The 26,553-nt window shown below is 34.9% G+C and overlaps 2 protein-coding genes across 5 annotated transcripts in view; one reads left to right on the plus strand and one right to left on the minus strand.

Moving 5' to 3' along the window:
* Window positions 1-23,610: 23,610 nt before the first annotated feature.
* LOC121397968 (olfactory receptor 5V1-like) lies at window positions 23,611-24,528 on the plus strand. The gene has a single exon (XM_041576292.1). It carries the CDS (start codon window positions 23,611-23,613, stop codon window positions 24,526-24,528), a length of 918 nt encoding a protein of 305 aa, XP_041432226.1.
* A 1,410-nt stretch (window positions 24,529-25,938) lies between these two features.
* The window catches only part of trpm2.L (transient receptor potential cation channel, subfamily M, member 2 L homeolog), a 54,071-nt gene continuing 53,456 nt past the window's right edge, over window positions 25,939-26,553 (minus strand). For all 4 annotated transcript variants that reach the window (XM_018236213.2, XM_041576759.1, XM_041576760.1 and 1 more), the window contains one exon: window positions 25,939-26,342. In XM_018236213.2, the coding sequence (XP_018091702.2) occupies window positions 26,217-26,342 (126 nt within the window). In that variant the 3' untranslated portion in view covers window positions 25,939-26,216. The remainder of the gene's footprint in view (window positions 26,343-26,553) is intronic.

The following is a 26,553-nucleotide window of genomic DNA, read 5'->3' on the forward strand; positions in this document are numbered from 1 at the left end:
GGTCTACTAAACAGTTTGATGCCCAATATATATGTGGCATACAAAGACCCCCAAATCCAAATGGTGCATATGAATTCTCAAGTATGACACTCTGGCTGCTACAATAAAAGCACCCAGTATGTTTATTATGGGCAATAAAACCCCCTAACAGTATGGAGACACTACCATAAAACCATATATTTTCCGAAAGAACACACATCTAAAATGGGTAAATATGTTTTTCAACTGCAAAATACAAAACTGCAAATTGTACAATTGGCAAATGGTGTGTCCTGTGCAAGTGTGTGTGAGTTCTGTGAATGTGTGTGACCCCCCTGATCCCCCAAAATTTTATGTGTATGTGTGTAAGTGTGAATGTAAGTGTGTCTTAGTAAAATAAGTGTGTGTTTGTGTGTGGGGGGGGCACTAACTTGTGGTGGCAGGCTCACCAATCATCCAGGAGGGATTGCCGGCATGATAAAAAGGGGCAGAGCTGTCTACTGCTGCTTCTGGGGCCCCTGGGCAATCACGCCTCAGGGGCCACTCGTTCCCTGCCTAGGCTTGTTGCTAGGGATGGGCGAATTTGACCCGTTTCGTTTCACCAAAAATCCGCCGCCGACAAAATGTTGCCGACGCCCATTGGCGCGCATCTTTTTTTTTTTTTGACACATGCCGCCATACAAGTCTATGGGCATTGTCTAGGGGCTGGGGAATGATAAGGAATGGAGGACGGCTCCTCCGTTCAAAATCCCTTTAATGCTGCAGAAGATAGAATCTTCATTCGGTGGCATATTAAGTTACTTCTATGTTCTGTGGCTCTTAGAAGGTAAAAAAAACAATTACAAATCTAAAGGAATCTAACCTTTTCACACATTATGAAATTCACTAAATTAGTTAGATTATAGCATAAAAGTGGTAAAATATTTATACAGATGGTAGTTATAATGGAGGTCTGCCCTGAGCCTACAGCATAGATGATGGACTCAACTGTGTAAACAAAATTTGGTGGACACTCAAAGAGTACTTCAAATTTTTGTATGGATATAAAAGTATTTATTGTAGCACCAGCCTGGCTGTAAGACGCACCGGGAGATCTAATCTTTCACTTACCTCCTGGCACACCTCTTTTCATGTGCGTAGGCACGCACTTCCTGCTTGATTCTTCTGATGCTGGCGTCTGATGCTAGGTGCCCTGACGCTGCCGTCATGATGCTGAGCGTGCTTTGACTCTTCGCCTGTTTGACTACGCCTATTCTAAAATCCTTGCCGGTACCTAGTTTTCGGACTATTTGTTTAATCTGCATTTCCTTGTTGGTTTTCCACAGCAGAAAGCCCGGGGCCCCTAAAGGGTGTCGGTGAACACCGGAGACCGCAGGGTTAAGCTGTGCAATCGAGTGTAATCATCACTATGCAAAGGTTCTGATAACGAGAAAGTTACACTGGCCTTAAGTGTTTCATGCTGTCTTACAATTTCTTCCAAAAACTTGTACTACTTCTTGGATGGGGTGGCCACCAATCTCGTTGTTTGATGTGGAAGGCATGGTGCAGATAATAATGATGGCTGCCATTTTTCTGCATTTCTTTACTGATGCAACAGACTGCATATTTTACAAGCAAAGGATAAATCTAGGTGAAGTTCTATGATGGATTTGTGAAAATCATTGATGTAAATGCATATTTTACAGCAAAACTGTATGCGATCATCCTTTTTAACTATTGTCAAAAAGCACTTTTTTAGGGCATTGGTAATTTACTTATATTTATTATCAATTTTACTATCTATTTAAATGTTCAAATTAATTTTGAATTATCATATACATTCAGTTTGGTTGTAATCGTAAGCAGTGTCCAAAACCAGAGAAATGTATAACATGCAGGGCTGCTCCTGCCATGAGGCAAGGTGAGACTCTTGCCTCAGGCGGCATGGGGTGGGCAATTACAATGGCGGCAAAACGCCACGTCTGGTAACTTTAAGAGCCAAATTTCCATTTTTTAAAATGGAAATTCTGCTCTGCTAGTCCAGAGAATGCAATATTGCTCACTGCACTAGAGGTGTGCTCAACCCGGCACCCACCCACCCACTAAAAGTTAAAATTGCGGAGCAGGAGGAGGGGTGGTATCATGGCTGCTGCCTCAGTTGGCAGCAGCCCCAAAAGCGCAGCTGATAACATGTACATTCATATTTGGTTATTACCTTGGCCAGCCCCAAAACCATTGAGATGTTCTAGCATACACATTCAGTCTGGTTGTTGCATTATGCAAGGTTGTTACCCCAGCCTGAGAGCACTCTGCTAAAAAGAGTCAAGAGCACAGTCTCTCTGGCTTCCAATTTCCAGCTAGTCAGTATCCTGAGTAATGTTAACACATGTTAAAAAAGCTTGTTCCTAGTTTCTATGCTAGCAGGACTCTGGATAGAAAAATAGAGTAAAATAAATCAATTTTAGTTTAAAACTAACAACCCTGAACAGTGACGAACAGGACAGAACTGCAACACAAAAACTACCTGAGGTTTCTGAGCTTCACTCTGAACTGCTAAGGAAGAGAGTGAGAGTGGAACCTACCTACTCATTACCTGCACCTGAACACTGACTTCCAAGTAATTATATGATTACCTACAGCTTTTGTCTGCACCAACCAGCATTGGAAATGTACTGCTCACTGAGTATATAGACATGAATTGCTTTTCCACAACTCATTGTATACAAAGACAAGCATTCCATATGCACTGCTCACACCATAACCAAACTGAACAATCCATTCTAAGAGTTAAGAGACTCTGGAAATCAGGATGGCACTCAAAACTTAAACATAACTTCAAACATTTAGCAAAAATAAAAATGATTCTGGCTCTGAAACCTAATTTCCTCCATTTAATGAAAACGTAGGGAAAAAGAGAAGGTGTCAGAGATGTCTGCTAACCCCAACCTAGAGCATTTTCCCTTTGAGGCCTTATTTGACCAGACACTACCCTTATTATGTCATGCAGTGCTGCTTGGACTGCTATCCCGAACACCTCTTAGTTTTTGTAGCTAACCTGTGATGATAGCTGGTAAGACAAGGCTAAACTTGAATAAAGATTATTTATTAATCAGGCATTGGAAAAAAGATCAGATTGCTATAAATACTTCTGAATTTTTCAATTTGCTTATGTCCTCTTGAAGATATTAGACACAATTATAACTGTAATTTAGAAAAAAAACTAAGTCTTCCAGTCTTACTTAAAAACCACAACCCTTTGTGAGTACAGGTATTGGATTTGTTATCCGGAAATGTGTCATTCATAAAGCTCCAAATTTTATCCAAATAATCCAAATTGTTTAAATATTTTTTTAAATACTTTACTGTGGGGTTAGAACTGAATAGAGACATAAAGAGGGACATAGGGTATAAATGATATCAGTAGATAAATTAAAAGTACATGTAGTTTCAATAAATATTGTTTCTGTAGCTAAAATAACTATATACATTTTATGCCCTAAATCTCCCATTTTAGGAATAACTTTAGCTATATATTTGATATTTGCTTTAAAGGGCAGATATGTCAAATGTCGTGGTGAATTGTGGAATGAAAAATTTTTTAATTTTGAGCTATTTTTTGTGTACTTCAACTAGGGAATAGTCCAAATTCGATTCTAATTTGAAAAACAATCTAAAATTCAAATATCGAAATGTATTATGTACTGTCTCTTTAAAAATTCAGCTTTGACCATTCGCCATCTAAAACCTGCCAATTTGCTGTTTTAGCCTGGGACCTCCTAGAACCTATTTGGAGTCAATTGGTGGACTATGAAAAAATTTTTTGGGAAAAACGTTGAATCGAATTTGATTGATTGTGCTATTCCTTCGATTCATATGATTTGAATTTGGTGGAATACACACCTATTCGATTGAAAACTGACCTATTCGACCAAAAAAAACTTAATTTCAGTTGGTCATTTTGAATTAGAATTTCGAAGTTTTTTCAATTTGAAATTCGACCCTAAATAAATATGCCCCAAGTGTTCATGCTCCTGATTGGAGACTAAAATGCCAAGTCAAGCTGTCAGAAATTGTGGTTGTCAAACCTGCTGTGCAGCTGTGCCTTTTCAGTTCAGGTATGGAGGAGAAGGGCTGTTCTGGTGGGTTCATTTGGTGCAGCTCAGAATAGGTAGTAGAGTTATTCATGGGCCCTATGATTAAATCATGGTTTTGCACCATAGGGATGCTCCCAATTTTTGGGTTTCCATTACTGTGTTTTGTGCTTAAATATGATGAATATGTATAAGCTATAATTTGCACTGTTTTGGTAGAACTAGATTCTTCAATAAGACAAATATTTTCCTCTGAGACAGGACTTGTTTGTTTGCTTTTTAGGGAGTAATTTGTTGCTGATTGTAAGAAATCCCAGAGAAGTTCAAAATGATATTATCTTTAATGATATAATTGCACTTTTGAGATTTGATATTGTACTCTGCTAATTGACACTGTGATTTATAAGACGTGTCCCTTTCAGCATTTCAAAATGAAAGTAAGGCATTTGAGTCTTGACTGTTTTACAGACAAAGGTTTGGTTTATTATTTTATTGTGCCACTGGCAAATTGTGACATATTTAATGCACAACATAATTAATAAGGGGCACATAGATCATACTAGGGAATCTTGATCTTGTTCAAAATTTTCCTTACAGTCTGAAAACCAAAAATTTTTCAACTGAAACATTTATCAAAAGCTTATACTTATGTGAGTTCATTGCAAAGTGTTTGTCAAATTCTGCACTGCAAACGAAATACAAATGTTTATACCATAGCATCATCAATAAATTTGAACCCAATTGTATATGCAGGTTGTGTATGAAGGTCTCTTTCCAATCCAATGCTACACATTTCAAAGACCCCTCCTAAAATATCCATAGTCAAACATTCAGAGAGGGATGTAATACTGATTACCTTGGCTGAAACTTAAAATTACATATGTTATTATTATTTTACCAATATATTGAAACATAAGACCATAAAATAGGTAATATATTTGCAATTTAAATCATGTTCTATTTTCTTGGGTTTTATATCCACTTTAGCTCATACAGTTATAGCCCTCTCCTTCTGTTTTATATTATGACTCTTGTTTGTTCATTTAAAACTGCATACAGGTAGAGGGAAATCTATTTATTTATATTGAATCTATTGAAAAGTTAAAAGTGGTGATATTAATGAAGGTTTGTATTTTGATGTATACAACATGTAGATTATTTTTCATATCTAAGCCTGTTCAGTAATGTAACTCATTAAACTGAAAGGACTGAGGAGTAAATAGTGAGGGGGGAAGCTATTTAATGAGGCTATTACTGAAACAAGTTCTTATTAGAACCTTAAGAAGATGCTCTTGGCCTTATCTCATTTGAGTTTTCTCAGTTTCAAACTATACACCAAGAAACCCATACTTTGATTAGCACCTTACTTTAAAAGCATTGAAGTTTACACTGGCTGAAACAATGCTCTGGTAGCAGCCTTTGAAAAGGCCTCTCTGAATTTTTAAGAATTTGCTATCAGCTCAAGACCATCCTTCTACCTGAAGACTATTATTTGCACAAATGTATTTGTGAGAAAAACTGCTTTGAGGTGAGAATTATATAATTTTTAGCGCTCTCTGTAAGAAATCGTTAAACTTAGACCTCCATTCTTCTAATCTATTTGGATGCTCTTTTGTCTGCTGGTAGGATTCCATCGGTAAATAAGGCATCAGAAAATGTACGTATTTATGTATGTATGTATGTTATTGCTCCCTTGTGTGTATATATATATATATATATATATATATATATATATATATATATATATATATATATATATATATACATAGTTGTTAAATCTTCCCTTTCTCCAGTGTAAACTTGGCTAACCATTTCATTATCAGACATTTTTTCTAAAATTCCAATATTATCCCTTTTAAGTATGGGATACCAAAACTGCACTGTAAATTGTAGATGTGGCCTTACCAGTGCTTTGTAAAAAGGACAAAACACCTTGTTCTCCTACAGCCATCCCTGGTGCCAATTGGCATTGTTTACTACAGCTGATTTTATTATTCACAAGTACCCAGGCCGATCTCTACTTCTTGCATAACTTAGGAAATTCATTTTTTAAAAATGTATTCTTTGAGTCATTCATTAAAATACTCAATAAATTGGACCCAATACAGAATGTGTGGCACCCCAGTAAGAGCCCTGTGAGAATGTTCTAATCACCCACTATATATAATCTTTTAGGCCATTTTCTATCCAGGTACAAACACCATAACCTATGATTAAATGCCTGAGTGAACAAAAAGAGTAAGGCTGTGTTTGGTCACTCCTTGCCTGAAATAAAAATTTGCAGTTACTTTACTTTGCCTGTCATTGGAGCTGTGAGTGCATTCTGCTTTGTTCATGGTCAAACACAATTACCAACATCAACATATACTTTATAAAGAAAAAGCTTTATGTAGCATTAAATCAAAGATCCAAGTAGATCACATATAATGCAATCTACTGTCCAGTTTCCTACTTACTTCATCATAAAAAGCAATTACATTTATTGAACATGTGTCTTTTATAAAGTCATGTTAATAACTTCTTTTAGTTCTATTCTTCACAACATACTCTTGAATGTGATCCTTTAAAGTGATACTGACACTGAAAAAAACTACTCATCAAAATATTAATCTGCATTAAAAGTTGTGTATAGGTCATGTTGATATTTTGTCACTGATAGGGCAGCTTTTGTAAGTAATTGTTGCTTGTGGTTCCCAATGCTAATGGGCTATTGCTGCACAAATATGACAGTCCCCTCATAGAGGAACATGGGGGAGCAGAAAGGTAATGTAAAAGCATCAGACAAATTATTTTATGACAAAATTATAAATAGCATGCAAAGTTTATGAAATGATATATGTAAAAATGTGATTTAATTTCTGGTGTTCTGTTGATAATAAAAAAAATGGTGAGGCTACAACTGAATTATGTTCTATAAGTTCGGAACCATGTGTTTCTTTAGGCCCCAGGCCCAAGCTCACATTAATGTGTTGAGCCATTAATGAGTTGTATTGTTTCATTACAGAATCATTTTTGTAACAATTACTCTATTGTATTTTTATAAAAAAAATAACTTATTAAGCACATTTGTTTGTGCTGTTTTGTAACCAAAATATCTCAATTTCTACTGGAGCCAACCTCTGTCTGCAAACTTAAAAATGTTTTTTGCAATCTTTCCTTCTTGACCATTGTTTTGGAACACTTAGAGGCCTATTTACTAACAACTGACTTTTTTTTTCCAAAAATCTCTAAAAAAAAATCCCGATTTTTTAAAACTGTAAAATTTGAGATTTATTAAAGGTTTGTTCCTTATATAAAGAAAATTAATATAAATCAAGGCAAAAACTTTTAAGTTACAAGCCAGAGGGACAGACAGTTCCTGAAATTTAAAGCAGGTGTTGACCCAATGTATATTTGTATTTGCAACAAATATTACGTGAGATGATTTTATGGTCACAATTCCCAAGGTGTTTAGTAAATGTATATATGTGTAATCTTTAGAAAGACTTGTTTAGCATATATGATATTCTTACAATAGCACCCTAGTGACAAAACTTATCCATCTCGTTTTTTTAACAGACAGCTTGAAAATGAACAATGACACAGTAACAGAATTTATCCTTCTTGGCCTTTCAAATGATCCAGTAACCCAAATCATGCTTTTTGTGGTTTTTACAACTGTTTATATTTTAATCTTGCTTGGAAACACTCTAATAATTTTTTTAACTATAACAGACCAATGTCTCCATACACCAATGTATTTTTTTCTTTTTAATCTCTCCTTTCTGGACATTTTGTATTCTACATCACTTATTCCTCGCATGTTGAAGGATTTACTTTCATTGCATAAATCCATTTCATATGGAGAATGTGCAGCCCAGATGTATTTTGCCCTTTCATTTGGGATAAGTGAATCCATTCTACTTGCAGTCATGGCTTATGATCGCTATATAGCTATATGCTACCCCTTACATTATACAACTATTATCAAACAGTCTTTATGTATTAAGATAGCTATAAGTATATATATCTGTGGTTTTTTGCTATCAATTTTTTATGTTGCACTTACATTGAATGTAAATCTCTGTGGACATAACAAAATAAACCATTTTATATGTGAATTGCCAGAAATTATTTCATTGGGATGTGAAAATGTATCAGTTGTTAAATTTGTGATACATCTAGGTGCCATTGTGGTATTATTAACACCAGTAACTTTTATTGTTATTTCTTATATACGAATTATCCTAACAATCCTAAATCTTGCTTCTGGTGCTGGAAAACAAAAGGCCTTCTCTACCTGCAGCTCTCACATTATGGTGGCTACAATATTTTATGGCTCAGCTATGGCTGCATATATGAAACCAAAATCTAGTTCTGTACCTGACAATGACAAAATAATTGCATTATTTTACGTGTTTCTAACACCATTGTTAAATCCCTTTATATATACGATCAGAAATAAAGATGTTAAAGAGTCTCTTAAAAAGTTAGATAGATTCATGCAAAAAATTCCATATGTCCTGTTTTTACTATAGTCTATGGCAGTGATCCCCAACCAGTAGCTAGGGAGCAACATGTTGCTCCCCAGCCCCTTGGATGTTGCTCTCAGTGGCCTCAAAACAGGTGTTTATTTTTCAATTCCAGGCTTGGATGCAAGTTTTGGTTGCATAAAAACCATATGTACTGCAAAACAGAACCTCTTGTAGGCTGCCAGTCCACATAGGGACTATCAATAGCCAATCACATGCCTTATTTGGCACCACCCAGGAACATTTTCATGCTTGTGTTGCTCCCCAACTCTTTTTACATATGAATGTTGCTCACGGGTGAAAAAGGGTTGGGGATCCCTGGTCTATGGTAATGGAAGCAGGCTGGTGGTCAAAGATTTTATTTCCAGTAATGGATATTTTCTAAGTCATGAGGTATCCAATAAGTGTATTTAGAATGTTCGATAATCGAAGTACTGTCTCTTTAAAAAAACTTCGACCCCCTAGTTCGCCACCTAAAACCTACCGAGGTGCCATGTTAGCCTATGGGGAAGGTCCCCATAGGCTTTCTAATGTTTTTTTGGTCGAACAAAAATCGTTCGATCGATGGATTAAAATCTTTCGAATCAAACGATTTTTCCTTCGATCATTCGAATTGGAGTAAATCCTTTGACTTCGATTTAATTAACCCTCGATATTCGACCCTAAATAAATCTGCCCCTAGATGTTCACAATTTTTCTTAAATAACCTCATTAGAGTTGTGAGTATGTTCAAATTTATTAGGCTAAACAAAAATGTAAATTTGACCTTTGATAAATCTGCCCCTTAGTATGTTAGATCTGTTTGTAAAGAGTAAAATGAATAAAGTAGGGGGTACATTTGCTAAGCTCGAGTGAAGTATTCGAATATAAAAGACTTTGAATTTCAAAGTATTTTCTTGGGTACTTCGACCATCGAATAGGTTACTACGACCTTCAACTTAAAAATTGTTCAACTATTCGACCATTCGATAGTCAAAATACTGTCTCTTTAAAAAAAACTTTGACTACATACTTCGGTAGTTTAAACCTACAGAGGTACAATGTTAGCCTATGGGGACCTTCCCCAGCACTTTTCTAAGCTTTTTTTTAATCGAAAAAAAATCCTTTGAACGATCGCTTAAAATCGCTCGAATCCTTCGATTCGAAGGATTTTATCGTTGGAACAATTTTTACTTCGATCAATAGATCGAAGTATTTGCGCTAAATCCTTCGAATTCAATATTTGAAGGATTTAACTTCGAGGGTCAATTAACCCTCGATATTCGACCCTTGATAAATGTTCACCTAGATCTGTGTGTGATAGCATTATTTTAAGTTTGTCATTAACGTGTACTGCCAGTTTTGTTGTTTGTGTTGTTTTTTAAGTATAATTGGTAGAATCGACAATGAGGTTTTGACTTGATTTTATGAAAGTAAAAGGGAAATCAATGAGATATTAGAACAGCATATTTTATATTATTTTATTTGCTTTCAAATAAACTAAAGATGTATGAAGACTGTATATGACAACACCACTAAAATGCCATTAGATACATAGCATGTAAAAAAAAAACCAGTAAAGCATAAACATAGAAGAATCTGTGCATGTATGTTTTAAGAGAACAGAATATTATCTGTATAATGAGCTCCTCTTGATAGTGTTAGTCATGGGGCAAATTTACTAACACTGGTAATTATTAGAATTATACGTGTCTATAAGTGACAATCCGATTGTCTTGCTCCTTGGAAAAAAAGTAAAAATATGGATTTTCTTTATCCTTATTAAAATTAAAACATGTTTTACAGTATCATCGAACAAAGATATTAATAGTAAGCATGGTAATAACCCACTGCTTTCTGAAGGATATATTTGTGGCTTGCATAAAGTGATATCTTCTTGTCAACCACTTGCCATCGAACAAAAATCTCCTGATCATGTATCTGTAAATTCTAGAAAGAAGCAGAAGAGGACAACAAGGTTAGTGGTTAATCAATAATCATAAATATATGAGCTTAATGTTTAAAATAACCATAGTTATTGGAGTGCAAATGGTTTATGGACTGACCAGCCCTTAACCTGTGTTTATGGGACTATTTTATTTGTTTAATTGTATTTCATCATGTGACTGGTTTGTTGGGAGGTACAATAAACATAGATTATGACCTTCTTTAAATGTTTGGGCAAAGTGGGCAAAGTTAATATCATCTGTGATGTTTATGTGGTCTGTCTACTATATTAATTGTTACCATGTGTATAATGGAAGTTTGCAAAAATCTTGTGGCTTTTACATACTAGTTCTAGGCTCTAGGTTCTCATTACTAGACTCTTATGTAGTATCATTGATTCTGTCACATTTAGTGAAGGAATATCACTGTTTTCAATCTAAATAAAAAATTATGTCTTTTTCCATGACTGGAGAAAATAATTTTTAAATTCCAATGTTCCACTCAAATTAAATTTTTTCCATAACTAAATGCAAGTTCTTTTGATTCATGTTTTTTGATAAATATATTAGTGACTGTAAATAAAAAAATTAAAGAAGTTCATACAGGTATGGAATCCCTTGTCTGGAAACTTATTATACAAAAAGGGCCAACATTCAGAAAGGCCATCTTCCATAGGGCCAATTATAAGCAAATAATTCTAATTTTTAAAAATAATTTCCTTGTTTGCTTTAATAACAAATTAGTGCCCTGTACTTGATGGTAACTAAGCTGCATGATCTATATTTGTGGTCAAACAATCATCTAGGGTTTATTTAATGTTTATATTGTGGAAAGATCCCTCATCTGCAAAACCCCAGTTTCCAAACATTCCAGATCAGTGTTTTCAAACTGGCATCTTGTGGGCCTCCCTCCCTTGTGTGGCCCCCCACACGAAAGTCTGCCTACTGTGTCTGCTTACCCTGTGTAAACTTTGAAAGGTATCAGTACTGAGATTAACTGGCCCCTGGTTAAACTTTTAAGTGCCAGCAGAATTTCACATTTTAGTTTCACGAAATGCCAGATATTTTTGAAACATTTTGTTTACCTAGGAAAACTATACATTGTTTTTTCAGGAGAATCTGAGTTGTCATTTATTTTCACCTCTGCAAAAAGATTTATAGCGCTAAATACGAAAAAAATATGAAAAATTCCTATTTTTCATAATATATGAATTTATAATAATTTTTACACATGAAAATCCAACTGCTTTGGAAAGCCTCATGTGTTTTAAACATGCCAATAGCAGATATGTATAGTTTAGTGAGATTTAGGACTTCTGTATAGCAAAAACTCCCAGCAGTATATTACTGAATTTTGAAAGCACTAAGGCAGAAAACGGCATACTTTAGATTCCAAGGCCAAAAAGTCCTGAAACAATAGGTTTACCCCAGAAAACCATATATTTTTGAAAAGTTCACATTCGGCTGATTCCAAAATGGGTAACTATGTCTCTCTACTCCTAACTACCATCACATTATCAAAGCTTGTCTGAACGTAGCAGTTTTTATAAAAATGTATTAAAATTCTGAAAAATCACTTCAAAGGTTTTATTTTGCTGCTCCGCATATCGCACGCTGTATTAGGTACCAAGAAAAAGCCCCCTGAATATGATTGCCAGGGGTCGACTCAACAGTTTGATGCCCATTGTACATAGGTTTACCAAAGCATCTGGCATTTAGAGACCCCAATCTGAAGTTAGCATATTCAAATTGTCCAGGGCTTTACTTCAGCTACTGTAAAATCAACACATTTACTGCATTTTTTGTGGGGTAAAAACACACATATATATATATATATATATGTTTACCCCCTAAAACCGTATATTTTTGGAAAGTTCACATTCTTCTGAATCTAAAATGGGTACCCATACCTTTCAGCAACTACTGAGTCGCAAAGCTTTCCTAAAATTCTTGGGTTTGGTGAAATATCTGAATATTGCCTCAAAGCTTCAACTTTCCAGCATTGTGTCATCCATGAATCATACCAGCAAAAAGCATCCTAAATATGAACTCTGGGGTCTACTAAACAGTTTGATGCACAATATGCATAGATTTACAAAACTATGTGCCATACAGAGAGCCCCAAATCCAAATACTGCATATGAATTCTCACGTATGACACTCTGGCTACTAAAATATAAGCACCCGGTATGTGTATTATGTGCCATGAGACCCTCTAACTGTTTGGAGAATCTAGAAAACCATAAATTTTCTGAAAGTTCACATTCCAATGAATCTAAAACGGTAAATATGTCTTTCTACTGCAAACTATGCTAAACCTAATGCTTTTTATGAAATTTCTGAAAATTGCCACAAAGCTTGCATTTTACTCCATTATATACCCCATGTTTCATAACATACCAACAAAAGACATCCTAAATATGAACACCAGGGTTCTGCTAAACAGTTTTATGCACAATATGCATAGAACTATGTGACATACAATACGTAAAGAAAGAGATAAGGACCGCACAGCTCACCGTTCCCCCCTCGCAATTCAGGTGCACAGTCCAGCAGTGTCCCCACTGTAGATTCCACGAAAAGCTCAAAAAAGAGACGGCACTTCTGAAAATTGGGATTTATTCGAGTTCCTGCAAAAAACCTAAGGTTTTTTGCAGGAACTCGAATAAATCCCAATTTTCAGAAGTGCCGTCTCTTTTTTGAGCTTTATGTGACATACAGAGACCCCCAAATCCAAATAGTGCATATGAATTCTCATGTATGACACTGGCTACTATAGTATGAGCACCCAGTGTGTGTATTATGTGCCATGAGACCCCCCCCTAACAGTATGAAGACCCTAGAAAACCATAAATTATATGAAAGTACACATTCTGACAAATCTAAAATGGGTAAATATGTATTTTTTTCTGCATACTACCAAACTGCAAAGCTATGCTACACAACATTTTTACAAAATGTCTGAGAATTGCCACAAAGCTAGCATTTTACACCATTATATACCCCATTGTACCAGCAAAAGGCATCCTAAATATGAATGCCAGGGGTCTACTAAATTGTTTGATCCCCAATATGCATAGATTTAACAAACTAGGTGGCATACAGAGACCCCCAAACCAAATAGTACAAATACATTCTCATGTATGACACTCTGGCTACTGCAATATAAACACACGGTATGTGTACTATGTGCCATTACATCCCCTAACACTTTGGAGACCTTATAAAATCATATATTTTCCAAAATTACACATTCTGACAAATCTAAAATGGGTAAATATGTCTTTCTACTACAAACTACAAAACTGCAAAGCTATGCCAAACATAATGCTTTTTATGAAATTTCTTAAAATCATCACAAAGCTTGCATTTTACCCCATTATATACCCCACATTTCGTAGCATACCAGCAAAAGGTATCCTAAATATGAATGCCATGGATCTACTGAACAGTTTGATGCCTGAAATGCATATGTAAATCAAATTATATCATGCACAGAGATCCCCAAATGGATATATAGCAGATAAAATTTCCATGGGCAAAATGATCAAAGAACATACAATAAAATCACTAAAATCCAACAAAACCACAAAAATCAATGCTTTTTTTTCCTCGTCTTCTGTAATCAGCAGTCAGAATCAGAATATTTTAGCATGGCCAAATAGGGTTTACAGACAGAAATAAGCTAACAACACCTACACAAAGCTGAAAATGTAATAAAATGGCAAAACATGCAATAAAATGGCTAAAAATTAACCAAAATCACCAATTTTGCAATATAATCACCAAAATAACATACAAAAGGTATTGCACAGTGCAATTAGTGAATACGCTTTTCGCAATGGCAATAAAACAATTTTTTTCAGGCAAAAAAACAGAAGGTGCATGTGTGTACAATTGGCAAATTGCGGGATGTGTGTGTGTGCAAGCATGTTTGAGTGATGTGAATGTGTGTGACCCCCCACGACCCCCAAAAATTGTATGTGTATGTGTGTAAGTGTGAATTTAAGTGTGTATTGGTAAAATAAGTGTGTGTTTGTGTGTGTGGGGGCACTAACCTGGGGTGGCCGGCTCACCAATCATCCAGGAGGGCTGGCAGGCATGATGGCACATCTTCTTGCTGATCTGGTAAAAGGGCAGAGCTACAGTGGCAGGAAGTGCAGGCAGCAGCAAATATAGAACTGCTGTAGCCTTTTTGGCCCCTGGAAAATCGCGCCTCAGGGGCCACTTGTTCCCAGCCAAGGCTCATTGCCTAAGGGTTGGGGAATGAAATTGAATGGAGCAAGCAGCTTTAAAAGCCACTCCTCCATTCCCAAGCCTTTTAATACTGCAGAACATAGAATCTACGTTCTGTGGCTTTTCAAGTTACTTTGCCTCAGAACATAGATTCTATGTAGGGTTAAAGAAAGTAAAAAAAACAATAACAAATCTCTTAAAATGAAATGCAACAAGACACAGGCTAATTGAACTATTTGGGAGGAATCTAATCTTTTCTCTTATTATGGCTTTCACTAATTAGTTAGATTATAGCAGAAAAGTGGTAAAATATTTGTAGAGATGGTACTTAGTGTTAGGTAAAATATTTCTTTATTTAATAGGTATTCTGGAATATTGAGAAAACTGTATTATGGAGGTCTCGGGGGAACTGCCCTAAGCCTACAGCATAGGAGACGGACTCAACTGTGTATACAAAATGTGGTGGGCAAGAGAGTACTTCAAATGCAGTTTGTATGGAAATAAAAGTATTTATTGTAGAATTAATAGCACCAGTCTGGCCTTAAGTGTTTCACACTTGTTCACCTTCTTGGTTTGGGTGGTCACAAAATCTGTTTTATGTGGAAGGGACAGTGCAGATAATGATGGCTGCCATTTTTATGCATTTGTTTCCCTGATGCAACAGACTGCATTTAATCCCAACAAAATAGAACTCAAAGTGCAGTTCTAGGATGGATTTGTGAAAATCATTGATGTAAATGCATATTTTAATGCAAAACTGTTTGTGACCATCCTTATTAACTATTGTCACTAATCACTTTTCTAGGGCATTGGTAATTTACTAATATTTATTATCAATTTTACTATCTATCTACATTTTCAAATTAATTTTGAGTATCATATACATTCAGTTTGGATGTTATCTTAAGCAGTGTTCAAAACTGAAGAAATGTACAGTATAACATGTACATTCATATTTGGTTATTACCTTAGTTATTCCCAGAACCATTGAGATGTTCTAGCATACACATTCAGTCTGGTTGTTGCATTATGCAAGACTGTTACTCCAGCCTGAGAGCACTCTGCTAAAAGCGCCACTGATAACATGTACATTCATATTTGGTTATTACCTTGGCCAGCCCCAAAACCATTGAGATGTTCTAGCATACACATTCGGTCTGGTTGTTGCATTATGCAAGGTTGTTACCCCAGCCTGAGAGCACTCTGCTAAAGAGTCAAGAGCACAGTCTCTCTGGCTTCCAATTTCCAGCTAGTCAGTATCCTGAGTTATGTTAACACATGTTAAAAAAGCTTGTTCCTAGTTTCTATGCTAGCTGGACTCTGGATAGAAAAATAGAGTCAAATAAATCAATTTTAGTTTAAAACTAACAACCCCCTATTGAGAACTTTCATATGGAATAAAAAACGCTCACGAATTAGCCTCTTTAAACTACAACAACCTAAAACTCTAGGCGGGCTCAATTTCCCCAACTTTAAGGCCTACAACGAAGCAGCCCTTCTTCGATATGCAGGAGATTGGATCCTTAATAGAGACTTATACACTACACTCTCTTTAGACCAATATCGAACTGACAACCACTCTTTAAACTCTTTACTACATACACCTATACAGAACATTCCAACACATATTAGAAATAATCCATTATTCTTAGACATGTATAACGCATGACATTCTGTCAGGAAAACACGGAATCTCTCACGATACACCTCCCCTTACCTATCATGGATAGACAATAAAAACTTCCCACCAGGTATGCGGAATCCCATTCTATACAACTGGAGTGTAAATGGCTTACAGAACATACACGATATATTAGACAATAACTACTCAGTGCTCTCTTTGCGTAAACTGGTAGAAAAATTTCCATTTACACACACCCACTTATACCTCAGTCTGCAGATTATTCACTTCGCTACCACCACAATCAAACTCCTAACTAATACTGACAAAAATAACTTATTAAACCAACTATGGAAAAACAAGAATAAGAAACCCACAACTTCACACATTTACCAAGCCATCAGACCACTTCTAGACATAGACAACGAAGACAAACCTAATTTCAAATGGATTACGGAGATACCTAATACCACAGAATCAGACATCCTGAAACAACATACTAAAATTATGACATTACTTCCGGCAAGCAGGTATCAGGAAATGTCATTGCAAATTCTCTATAACTCTTATCTCACTCCGCTCAGAAGATTTAGGATGGGTAACCTCTCCTCAGATGTATGTTTAAAATGCCATACTCCTGAAGCAAATCTAATACATACCATGTGGTCTTGTCCCCTAATGCAATCCTTTTGGAAGGAGGTAATTTCGTATGGTGCACAGATGATTGGGAAACCCCTCCAAACACACATAGAATGGGCTCTGTTTAGCAACCTTACTTCATTCACACAAATCACAAAAACTGACAAACACCTCATGGGAAGACTGGCAGCAGCTGCCAGGAAAACGATACTGCAACAGTGGCTACACACTGACCCCCCACCACTGAAATTGGTGAAACAAAAACTACACCATATCTTCCATATGGTCTGGCTGGAAACCGTAACCAGGAAAGAACACAACACACCAAAATTCTTTGATACCTGGTCTACCTATATAGCACATCTCCCACAACAAATCAAATGCCTCACAATCTACACCTTTAGACATACGTCATGGTATGATATCGAAGTTCTTAAGGATCACCCTTTGATCATGGAATCGTCCCAATATATAACAACACAACAACAAGAACCTTTACGTCCCGATACTGCGCCTCCCAGAAGTCATCAAACTAACAGACTACTGACCTCCTATCTGAACTAATCCTTATAGGTCCTCCCCCCAATGCTAGACACCATAACTGAGCTGAATGTTTAAAATGTTATTAAAATGTTATTGACATGCTTTATATTCGAAATCATAATCACTGTACTTTCTGCTTTACGAAAATAAGTATTTCATGTGATTTTTCTTTATCATTTACAATAAATACAAGTTATAAAAAAAAAAAAAAACTAACAACCCTGAACAGTAACGAACAGGACAGAACTGGAACACAAAAACTTCTACCTGAGGCTTCTGAGCTTCACTCTGAACTGCTAAGGAAGGGAGTGAGAGGGGAACCAACCTACTCATTACCTGCACCTGAACACTGACCTCCAGAGTAATTATATGATTACCTACAGCTTTTGTCTGCACCAACCAGCATTGGAAATGCACTGCTCACTGAATATACAGACATGCATTGCTTTTCCACTACTCATTGTATACAAAGAAAACCATTCCATATGCACTGCTCACACCATAACCAAACTGAACAATCCATTCTAAGAGTTAAGAGACTCTGGAAATCAGGATGGCACTCAAAACTTAAACATAACTTCCAACTTCTAGCTAAAATAAAAATGATGCTGGCTCTGAAACCTAATTTCCTCCATTTAATGAAAACGTAGGGAAAAAGAGAAGGCATTAGAGATGTCTGCTAACCCCAACCTAGAGCATTTTCCCTTTTAGGCCTTATTTGACCAGACACTACCCTTATTATGTCATGCAGTGCTGCTTGGACTGCTATCCTGAACGCCTCTTAGTTTTTGTAGCTAACCTGTGATGATAGCTGGTAAGACAAGGCTAAACTTGAATAAAGATTATTTATTTATCAGGCATTGGAAAAAAGATCAGATTGCCATAAATACTTCTGAATTTTTCAATTTGCTCACGTCCTCTTGAAGATATTAGACACAATTATAACTATAATTTAGAAAAAAAACTACGTCTTCCAGTCTTACTTAAAAACCACAACCCTTTGTGAGTACAGGTATTGGATTTGTTATCCGGAAATGTGTCATCCATAAAGCTCCAAATTTTATCCAAATAATCCAAATTTTTTTTAAAATTTTTTTAAATACTTTACTGTGGGGTTGGAACTAAATAGAGACACTAAGATTCGTAGTTGCGCCAGGCGTAACTTCGCCAGGCGTAGTTTCGCCAGCGCTCCGCAAATTCACTAAAATCCGAAGTTGCGCTCAGGAGTAGCGTAAGGTTGCGAAGTTGCACTAGCATTGATTCGCTAAGCGAAGCAAAGTTACACTAGCGATGGTTAATTTGCATACGGCACCAAATTCAAATTTCAATGGAGGAATACGTACAATCACTACAAATGCCTGGGAAACCTTCAAAACATCAAATAAAATTTTTTTTTTGCCCTACACATGTGCCCACTGTATAGTTAAGTTGCCATGAGTCAGGAAATGTAGGGGGGAAGGAGGGGAGCCACAAAAATTTTTTCGATCTTTTTCAGCCTATCACCCATAATATAGAAAAAACGCCAGCGTTTGAACTTTTTTTGAAGCAATCCCTATCTACTCTATTGCGCTTCATCTGGTCTGAGTTGGCGAAGGAAGTCTAGCGTAAAAGGTAGCGTTCAGTACAATGCGCGTGTTAGTGAATTTGCGTAGTTACGTCCGTTGCGAAAATTCGCCAGGCCTAAGGGTGGGAAGTAACACTAGCGAATTTACGCCAGCGTTCGTTAGTGAATTTGCGAAGTAACAAAAATGACCAACGCTAGCGAATTGACGCTAGCGTTAGGCGCTTCGGCGCTTAGTGAATTTGCCCCATAAAGGGGGACATAGGGCATAAATGATATCAGTAGATGAATTAAAAGTACATGTAGTTTCAATGAATATATTTCTGTAACTAAAATAACTATATACATTTTTATGCCCTAAATCTCCCATTTTAGGAATAACTTTAGCTATATATTTGATATTTGCTTTAAAGGGCAGATTTATCAAATGTCGTGGTGAATTTTCGAATGAAAAAAATTAGAATTTTGAGATATTTTTTGTGTACTTTAACTAGGGAATAGTCCAAATTTGATTATAATTTGAAAAAAAATTCTAAAATTCAAATCGAAATGTATTATGTACTGTCTCTTTAAAAATTCAGCTTCGACCATTTGCCATCTAAAACCTGCCGATTTGCTGTTTTAGCCTATGGGGAACCTCCTAGAACCTATTTGGAGTCATTTGGTGGACTATGAAAAATCAAAGGTTTATTTTTGGGAAAAACGTTGAATCGAATTTGATTGATTGTGCTATTCCTTCGATTCATATGATTTGAATTCGGTGGAATACAGACCTATTCGATCGAAACGGACCTATTCAACCAAAAAAAACTTCGACTTAACTTCAGTTGATCATTTTGAATTCGAATTTCGAAGTTTTTTCGAAATTCGACCCTTGATAAATATGTCCCAAGTGTTCATGCTCCTGATTGGAGACTAAAATGCCAAGTCAAGCTGTCAGAAATTGTGGTTGTCAAACCTGCTGTGCAGCTGTGCCTTTTCAGTTCAGGTATGGAGGAGAAGGGCTGTTCTGGTGGGTTCATTTGGCGCAGCTCAGAATAGGTAGTAGAGTTGTTCATGGGCCCTATGATTAATTCATGGTTTTGCACCATAGGGATGCTCCCAATTTTTGGGTTTCCATTACTGTGTTTTGTGTTCAAATATGATGAATATGTATAAGCTATAATTTGCGCTGTTTTGGTAGAACTAGATTCTTCAATAAGACAAATATTTTTCTCTGAGACAGAACTTGTTTGTTTGCTTTTTAGGGAGTCCTTTGTTGCTGACTTGTAAGAAATCCCAGAGAAGTTCAAAATATTATCTTTAATGACATAATTGCACTTTTGAGATTTGATATTGTACTCTGCTAATTGACACTGTGATTTATAAGACGTGTCCCTTTCAGCATTTCAAAATGAAGGTAAGGCATTTGACTGTTTTACAGACAAAGGTTGGGTTTATTGGTTTTATTGTGCCACTGGCAAACAGTGACATATTTAATGCACTTTGAAAACCTACAGAAGCTTTCCTATTGCACAACATAATTAATAAGGGGCAGATTTATTATAGATCATACTAGGGAATCTTGATATTGTTCAAAACTTTCCTGACAGTCTGAAAAAATAAATGTTTTCAACTGAAACTATAATCAAAAGCTTATACTTTTGTGAGTTCATTGCAAAGTGTTTGTCAAATTCTGCACTGTAAACAAAAGAAATACAAATGTTTATACCATAGCATCGTCAATAAATTTAACCCCAATTGTATATGCAGGTTGTGTATGAAGGTCTCTTTCCAATCCAATGCTACACATTTGAAAGCTCACTCCTAAAATATCTGTAGTTAATCATTCAGAGAGGGATGTAATACTGATTACCTTGGCTGAAATTTAAAATTACATGTTTTTATTATTTTACCAATATATTGAAAAATAACACCATAAAATAGGTAATATATTTGCAATTTAAATTATGTTCTATTCTCTTGGGTTTTATATCCACTTTAGCTCATACAGTTATAGCCCTCTCCTGTTTTATATTATGACTCTTGTTTGTTCATATAAAACTGCATAAAAGTTAATCACTTTTTCTGAAATCTATTTATTTATATTGAATCTATTGAAAAGTTAAAAGTGGTGATATTAATGAAGGTTTGTATTTTGATGTAGATTATTTTTCATAACTAAACCTGTTCAGTAATGTAACTCATTAAAGTGAAAGGACTGAGGAGTAAATAGTGAGGGTGGGGGGAAGCTATTTTATGAGGCTATTACTGAAACAAGTGGATTAAGAAGTTCTTATTAGCACCTTAAGAAGATGCTCTTGGCCTTATCTCAGTTGAGTTTTCTCAGTTTCAAATTATACACCAAGAAACCCATACTTTGCCTAGCACCTTACTTTAAAAGCATTGAAGTTTACACTGGCTGAAACAATGCTCTGGTAGCAGCCTTTGAAAAGGCCTCTCTGAATTTTTAAGAATTTGCTATCAGCTCAAGACCATCCTTCTACCTGAAGGCTATTATTTGCACAAATGTATTTGTGAGAAAAACTGCTTTGAGGTGAGAATTCTATAACTTTTTAGCTCTCTCTGTAAGAAATCGTTAAAATTAGACCTCCATTCTTCTAATCTATTTGGATGCTCTTTTGTCTGCTGGCAGGATCCATTGGTAAATAAGGCATCAGAAAATGTATGTATTTATGTATGTATGTATGTATGTATGTATGTATGTATGTATATTATTGCTCCCTTGTATATATATACATAGTTATTAAATCTCCCCTTTCTCCACTGTAAACTTGGCTAAGCTTTTCCTCATATCTGAGATGTTCCATATCATTATCAGACATTTCTTCTAAAATTCCATTATTATCCCTTTTAAGTATGGGATACCAAAACTGCACTGTAAATTGTAGATGTGGCCTTACCAGTGCTTTGTAAAAAGGACAAAACACCTTGTTCTCCTATGGCCATCCCTGGTGCCGATTGGCATTGTTTACTACAGCTGATTTTATTATTCACAAGTACCCAGGCCGATCTCTACTTCTTGCATAACTTAGTAAATAAATTTACTATTTGAGTCATTAATTAAAATACTCAATAAATTGGACCCAATACAGAATGTGTGGCCCCCCAGTAAGAGCCCTGTGAGAACGTTCAAATCACCCACTATATATAATCTTTTAGGCCATTTTCTATCCAGGTACAAACACCATAACCTATGATTAAGTGCCTGAGTGAACAAAAAGAGTAAGGCTGTGTTTGGTCACTCCTTGCCTTAAATAAAAATTTGCAGTTACTTTACTTTGCCTGTCATGAAATCTGTGAGTGCATTCTGCTTTGTTCATGGTCAAACACAATTACCGACATCAACATATACTTTATAAAGAAAAAGCTTTATGCAGCATTGAATCAAAGATCCAAGTAGAACACGTACAGTATAATGCAATCTACTGTCCAGTTTCCTACTTACTTCATCATAAAAAGCAATTACATTTATTTAACATGTGTCTTTTATAAAGTCATGTTAATAACTACTTAACTTACTTAGTACCATTCTTCATAACATATTCTTGAATGTGATCCCTTAAAGTGATACTGACACTGAAAAAAACAACTCATCAAAATATTAATTTAAAGCATTAAAAGTTGTGTATAGGTCATGCTGATATTTTGTCATTGATAGATCAGCTTTTGTAAGTAATTGTTGCTTGAGGTTCCCAAATGCTAATGGGCTATTGCTGCACAAATATGATAGACCCCTCATAGAGGAACATAGGGGAGCAGAAAGGTAATGTAAAAGCATCAGACAAATACTTTTATGACAAAATTATAAATAGTATGCAAAGATTATGAAATGATATATGTAAAAATTTCATTTAATTTCTGGTGTTCTGTTGAAAATAAAAAAAATGGTGAGGCTACAACTGAATTATGTTCTTTAAGTTCTCAACCATGCGTTTCTTTAGGCCCCAGGCCCAAGCTCACATTAATGTGTTGATCCATTAATGAGTTGTATTGTTTCATTACAGAATCATTTTTGTAACAATTACTCTATTGTATTCTTTAAAAAAATAACTCATTAAGCACATTTGTTTGTGCTGTTTTGTAACCAATATATCTCAATTTCCTCTGTCTGCAAACTTAAAAATGTTTTGTGCAATTTTTCCTTCTTGACAATTGAATTTTATTTCTTTTCAAAAATCTCTAAAAAAAAAAATCCCCATTTTTTAAAACTGTAAAATTTATGATTTATTTAAGGGTTGTTCCTTATATAAAGGAAATTAATATAAATCAAGGCAAAAACTTTTAAGTTACAAGCCAGAGGGACAGACAGTTCCTGAAATTTAAAGTAGGTGTTGACCCAATGTATATTTGTATTTGCAACAAACATTACGTGAGATAATTTTATGGTCACAATTCCCAAGGTAGTTAGTAAATGTATATATATGTAATCTTTAGAAAGACTTGTTTAGCATATATGATATTCTTACAATAGCACCCTAGTGACAAACTTATACATCTTGTTTTTTTAATAGACAGCTTGGAAATGAACAATGACACAGTAACAGAATTCATCCTTCTTGGCCTTTCAAATGATCCACTAACCCAAATCTTGCTTTTTGTGGTTTTCACAACTGTTTATATTTTAATCTTGCTTGGAAACACTCTCATAATTTTTTTAACTATAACAGACCAATGTCTCCATACACCAATGTATTTTTTTCTTTTTAATCTATCTTTACTAGACATTTTGTATTCTACATCAAGTCTTCCTCGCATGTTGAAGGATTTACTTTCATTGCATAAATCCATTTCATATGGAGAATGTGCAGCCCAGATGTATTTTTCCCTTTCATTTGGGATAAGTGAATGCATTCTACTTGCAGTCATGGCTTATGATCGCTATATAGCTATATGCTACCCCTTACATTATACAACTATTATCAAACAGTCTTTATGTATTAAGATAGCTATAAGTATTTATATCTGTGGTTTTTTGCTATCAGTTTCTCATATTGGTCTTACATTGAATGTCAATCTCTGTGGACAAAACAAAATAAACCATTTTATGTGTGAAGTGCCAGAAATTCTTTCATTGGGATGTGAAAATATATCAGTTGTTAAATTTGTGATATATTTAGGTGTCATTGTGCTTTTATTGACACCAGTAACTTTTATTGTTATTTCTTATATACGAATTATCCTAACAATCCTAAATCTTCCTTCTGGTGCTGGAAAACAAAAGGCCTTCTCTACCTGCAGCTCTCACATTATGGTGGTTACAATATTTTATGGCTCAGCTATGGCTGCATATATGAAACCAAAATCAAGTTCCGCACCTGACAATGACAAAATAATTACTGTATTATATGCGTTTCTAACACCATTGTTGAATCCCTTTATATATACGATCAGAAATAAAGATGTTAGAGAGTCTCTTATAAAGTTAGATAGATTCATATGATATTTTATATATCCATTATAGATATTTATTAGAATTGTATTCAAATGAGTAGTTTTAAAAAAAAAATAGTTTTTAGTAAAAATTTAAGAGTGCTAGGTGGCAAAAAATGTCATGTGTCTGATTTTACTACAGTCTATGGTAATGGGAGCAGACTGGTCGCATGAGTGGTCAAAGATTTTATTTCCAGTAATGGATTTTTTCTAAGTCATGAGGTATCCAATGAGTGTATTTGTGTTTACAATGTTAAAGATTAATAGATTTTTGTTAGCAATAAACATTATATAAGGTTCTTAACAAATGAAGTATTTTTGCAAGGAACACATAAAGATTATAGATGATTGATAAAAATATTTTTATTAGTTGGTCTTCCTTTTTAATTCAAACATATTTTAAAAAAAAGGCAACATACAGTATACGGATTTCATGTAAATTAAAGAGTATTATAATAGTATTAAATAATATATAGTATATAGTATAATAATAGTAATAGATATTGCATAAAACACTTGATATTATCAAATGTGCACTTATTTAAGAAACCCCCAAAAATGAAGTGACTAAAAAAATAGAATAAAACTCAAAAGCAATGAAATCACCTCCCTCCCTTAATTTTCATACATAATTTGGAAAGCAGAGAGACTTTAAAATTTGAGAATCCATCGCTTCAGCATGGAATAAGGTGTGTGTGGGGAGGGTAATGATTCTCCTTTTCTAATTAGGGGGTAGGGAAATGCCACCTGTGAGTCAGAGGAAGACTATCAGGGAAGTAATTATGTCTGGGTAGAAAAAATATGTATTTATTTTTGACAGTTTAGCCAGTGTCTATGCATATACTGAATGGTAGAAAATGGGTTTTTATATACTTAGGGGCAGAGTAATTAAAGGAACAGTTCAGTGTAAAAATAAAACAAAAGCATGAAGTAGTGTTCTGGCTATTATGTTAGACTTCCAGTCATTCCAGCCATTATACATTTACATTTTTGCTAACTAACTATATTCAAAACATTTTTTATTTTACACTGCCTATCTTTTTACCCAGTTTTTATTTTTATGTTGAACAATTCCTTTAAGAGACAAATAGTAAATTCTAATTAGAATTTTCCAAAAAAAAATGGCGGTGGCATAATTCACACATTTGAATTTTAAAGCCTCAATTCGAATTTAAATTTGAATGTGAGATGTATCACAGCTTGACCATGGATACATTTCGAATTCGAATATTTGCCACCAAAAACCTGTCTAGGTTTATTTACTAGTCAATGGCAGAGGTCAGTTGAACCATTTGAATATGTTAATTGCCTTCCTGACATTCAAGTTTTTTTGGGGGAAAACTTATTCAAATCAGATTCAAATTTTCGGGTGGCGTCTATTCGATCAAATATTAGATGTTCACATTTTTTCTTAAATAACTTCTCGTTCGAGTTGTGAGTATGTTTGAATTTATTAGAGTCTTGGTAGTGTTAATCATGGGGCTAATTTACTAACACTGTCAGATATAAGAATTTATACGTGTCTATAAGTGACAATCCAAACCTTGTCTTCCTGATTGGATAAAAAGTAAAGTAAAATAATATTTTGTACATATTTAATATTTGTACATTTTGAAATAATTGTTTTAAAAAACATATGTATTTTCTTTATCCTTATTAAAACTAAAACATGTTTTACAGTATCATCGGACAAAGATATTAATAGTAAGCATGGTAATAACCCACTGCTTTCTGAAGGATATATTTGTGGCTTGCATAAAGTGATATCTTCTGGTCAGCCACTTGCCATCGAACAAAAATCTCCTGATCATGCATCTGTAAATTCTAGAAAGAATCAGAAGAGGACAGCAAGGTTAGGGGTTAAATAATAATCAGAAATATAAAAAAATAGAGCTTAATGTTTAAAATAACCATAGTTATTGGAATGCAAACATTTATGGACTGACCAGCCAAAGGTTAATACCACCTGTGATGTTTATGTAGTTTGTCATACAATATGAATTGCTACCATGTGTATAATGGGAGTTTTCAAACA

The sequence above is a fragment of the Xenopus laevis genome, chromosome 9_10L (assembly GCF_017654675.1).
Source record: "Xenopus laevis strain J_2021 chromosome 9_10L, Xenopus_laevis_v10.1, whole genome shotgun sequence".
Classification (NCBI taxonomy): domain Eukaryota; kingdom Metazoa; phylum Chordata; class Amphibia; order Anura; family Pipidae; genus Xenopus; species Xenopus laevis.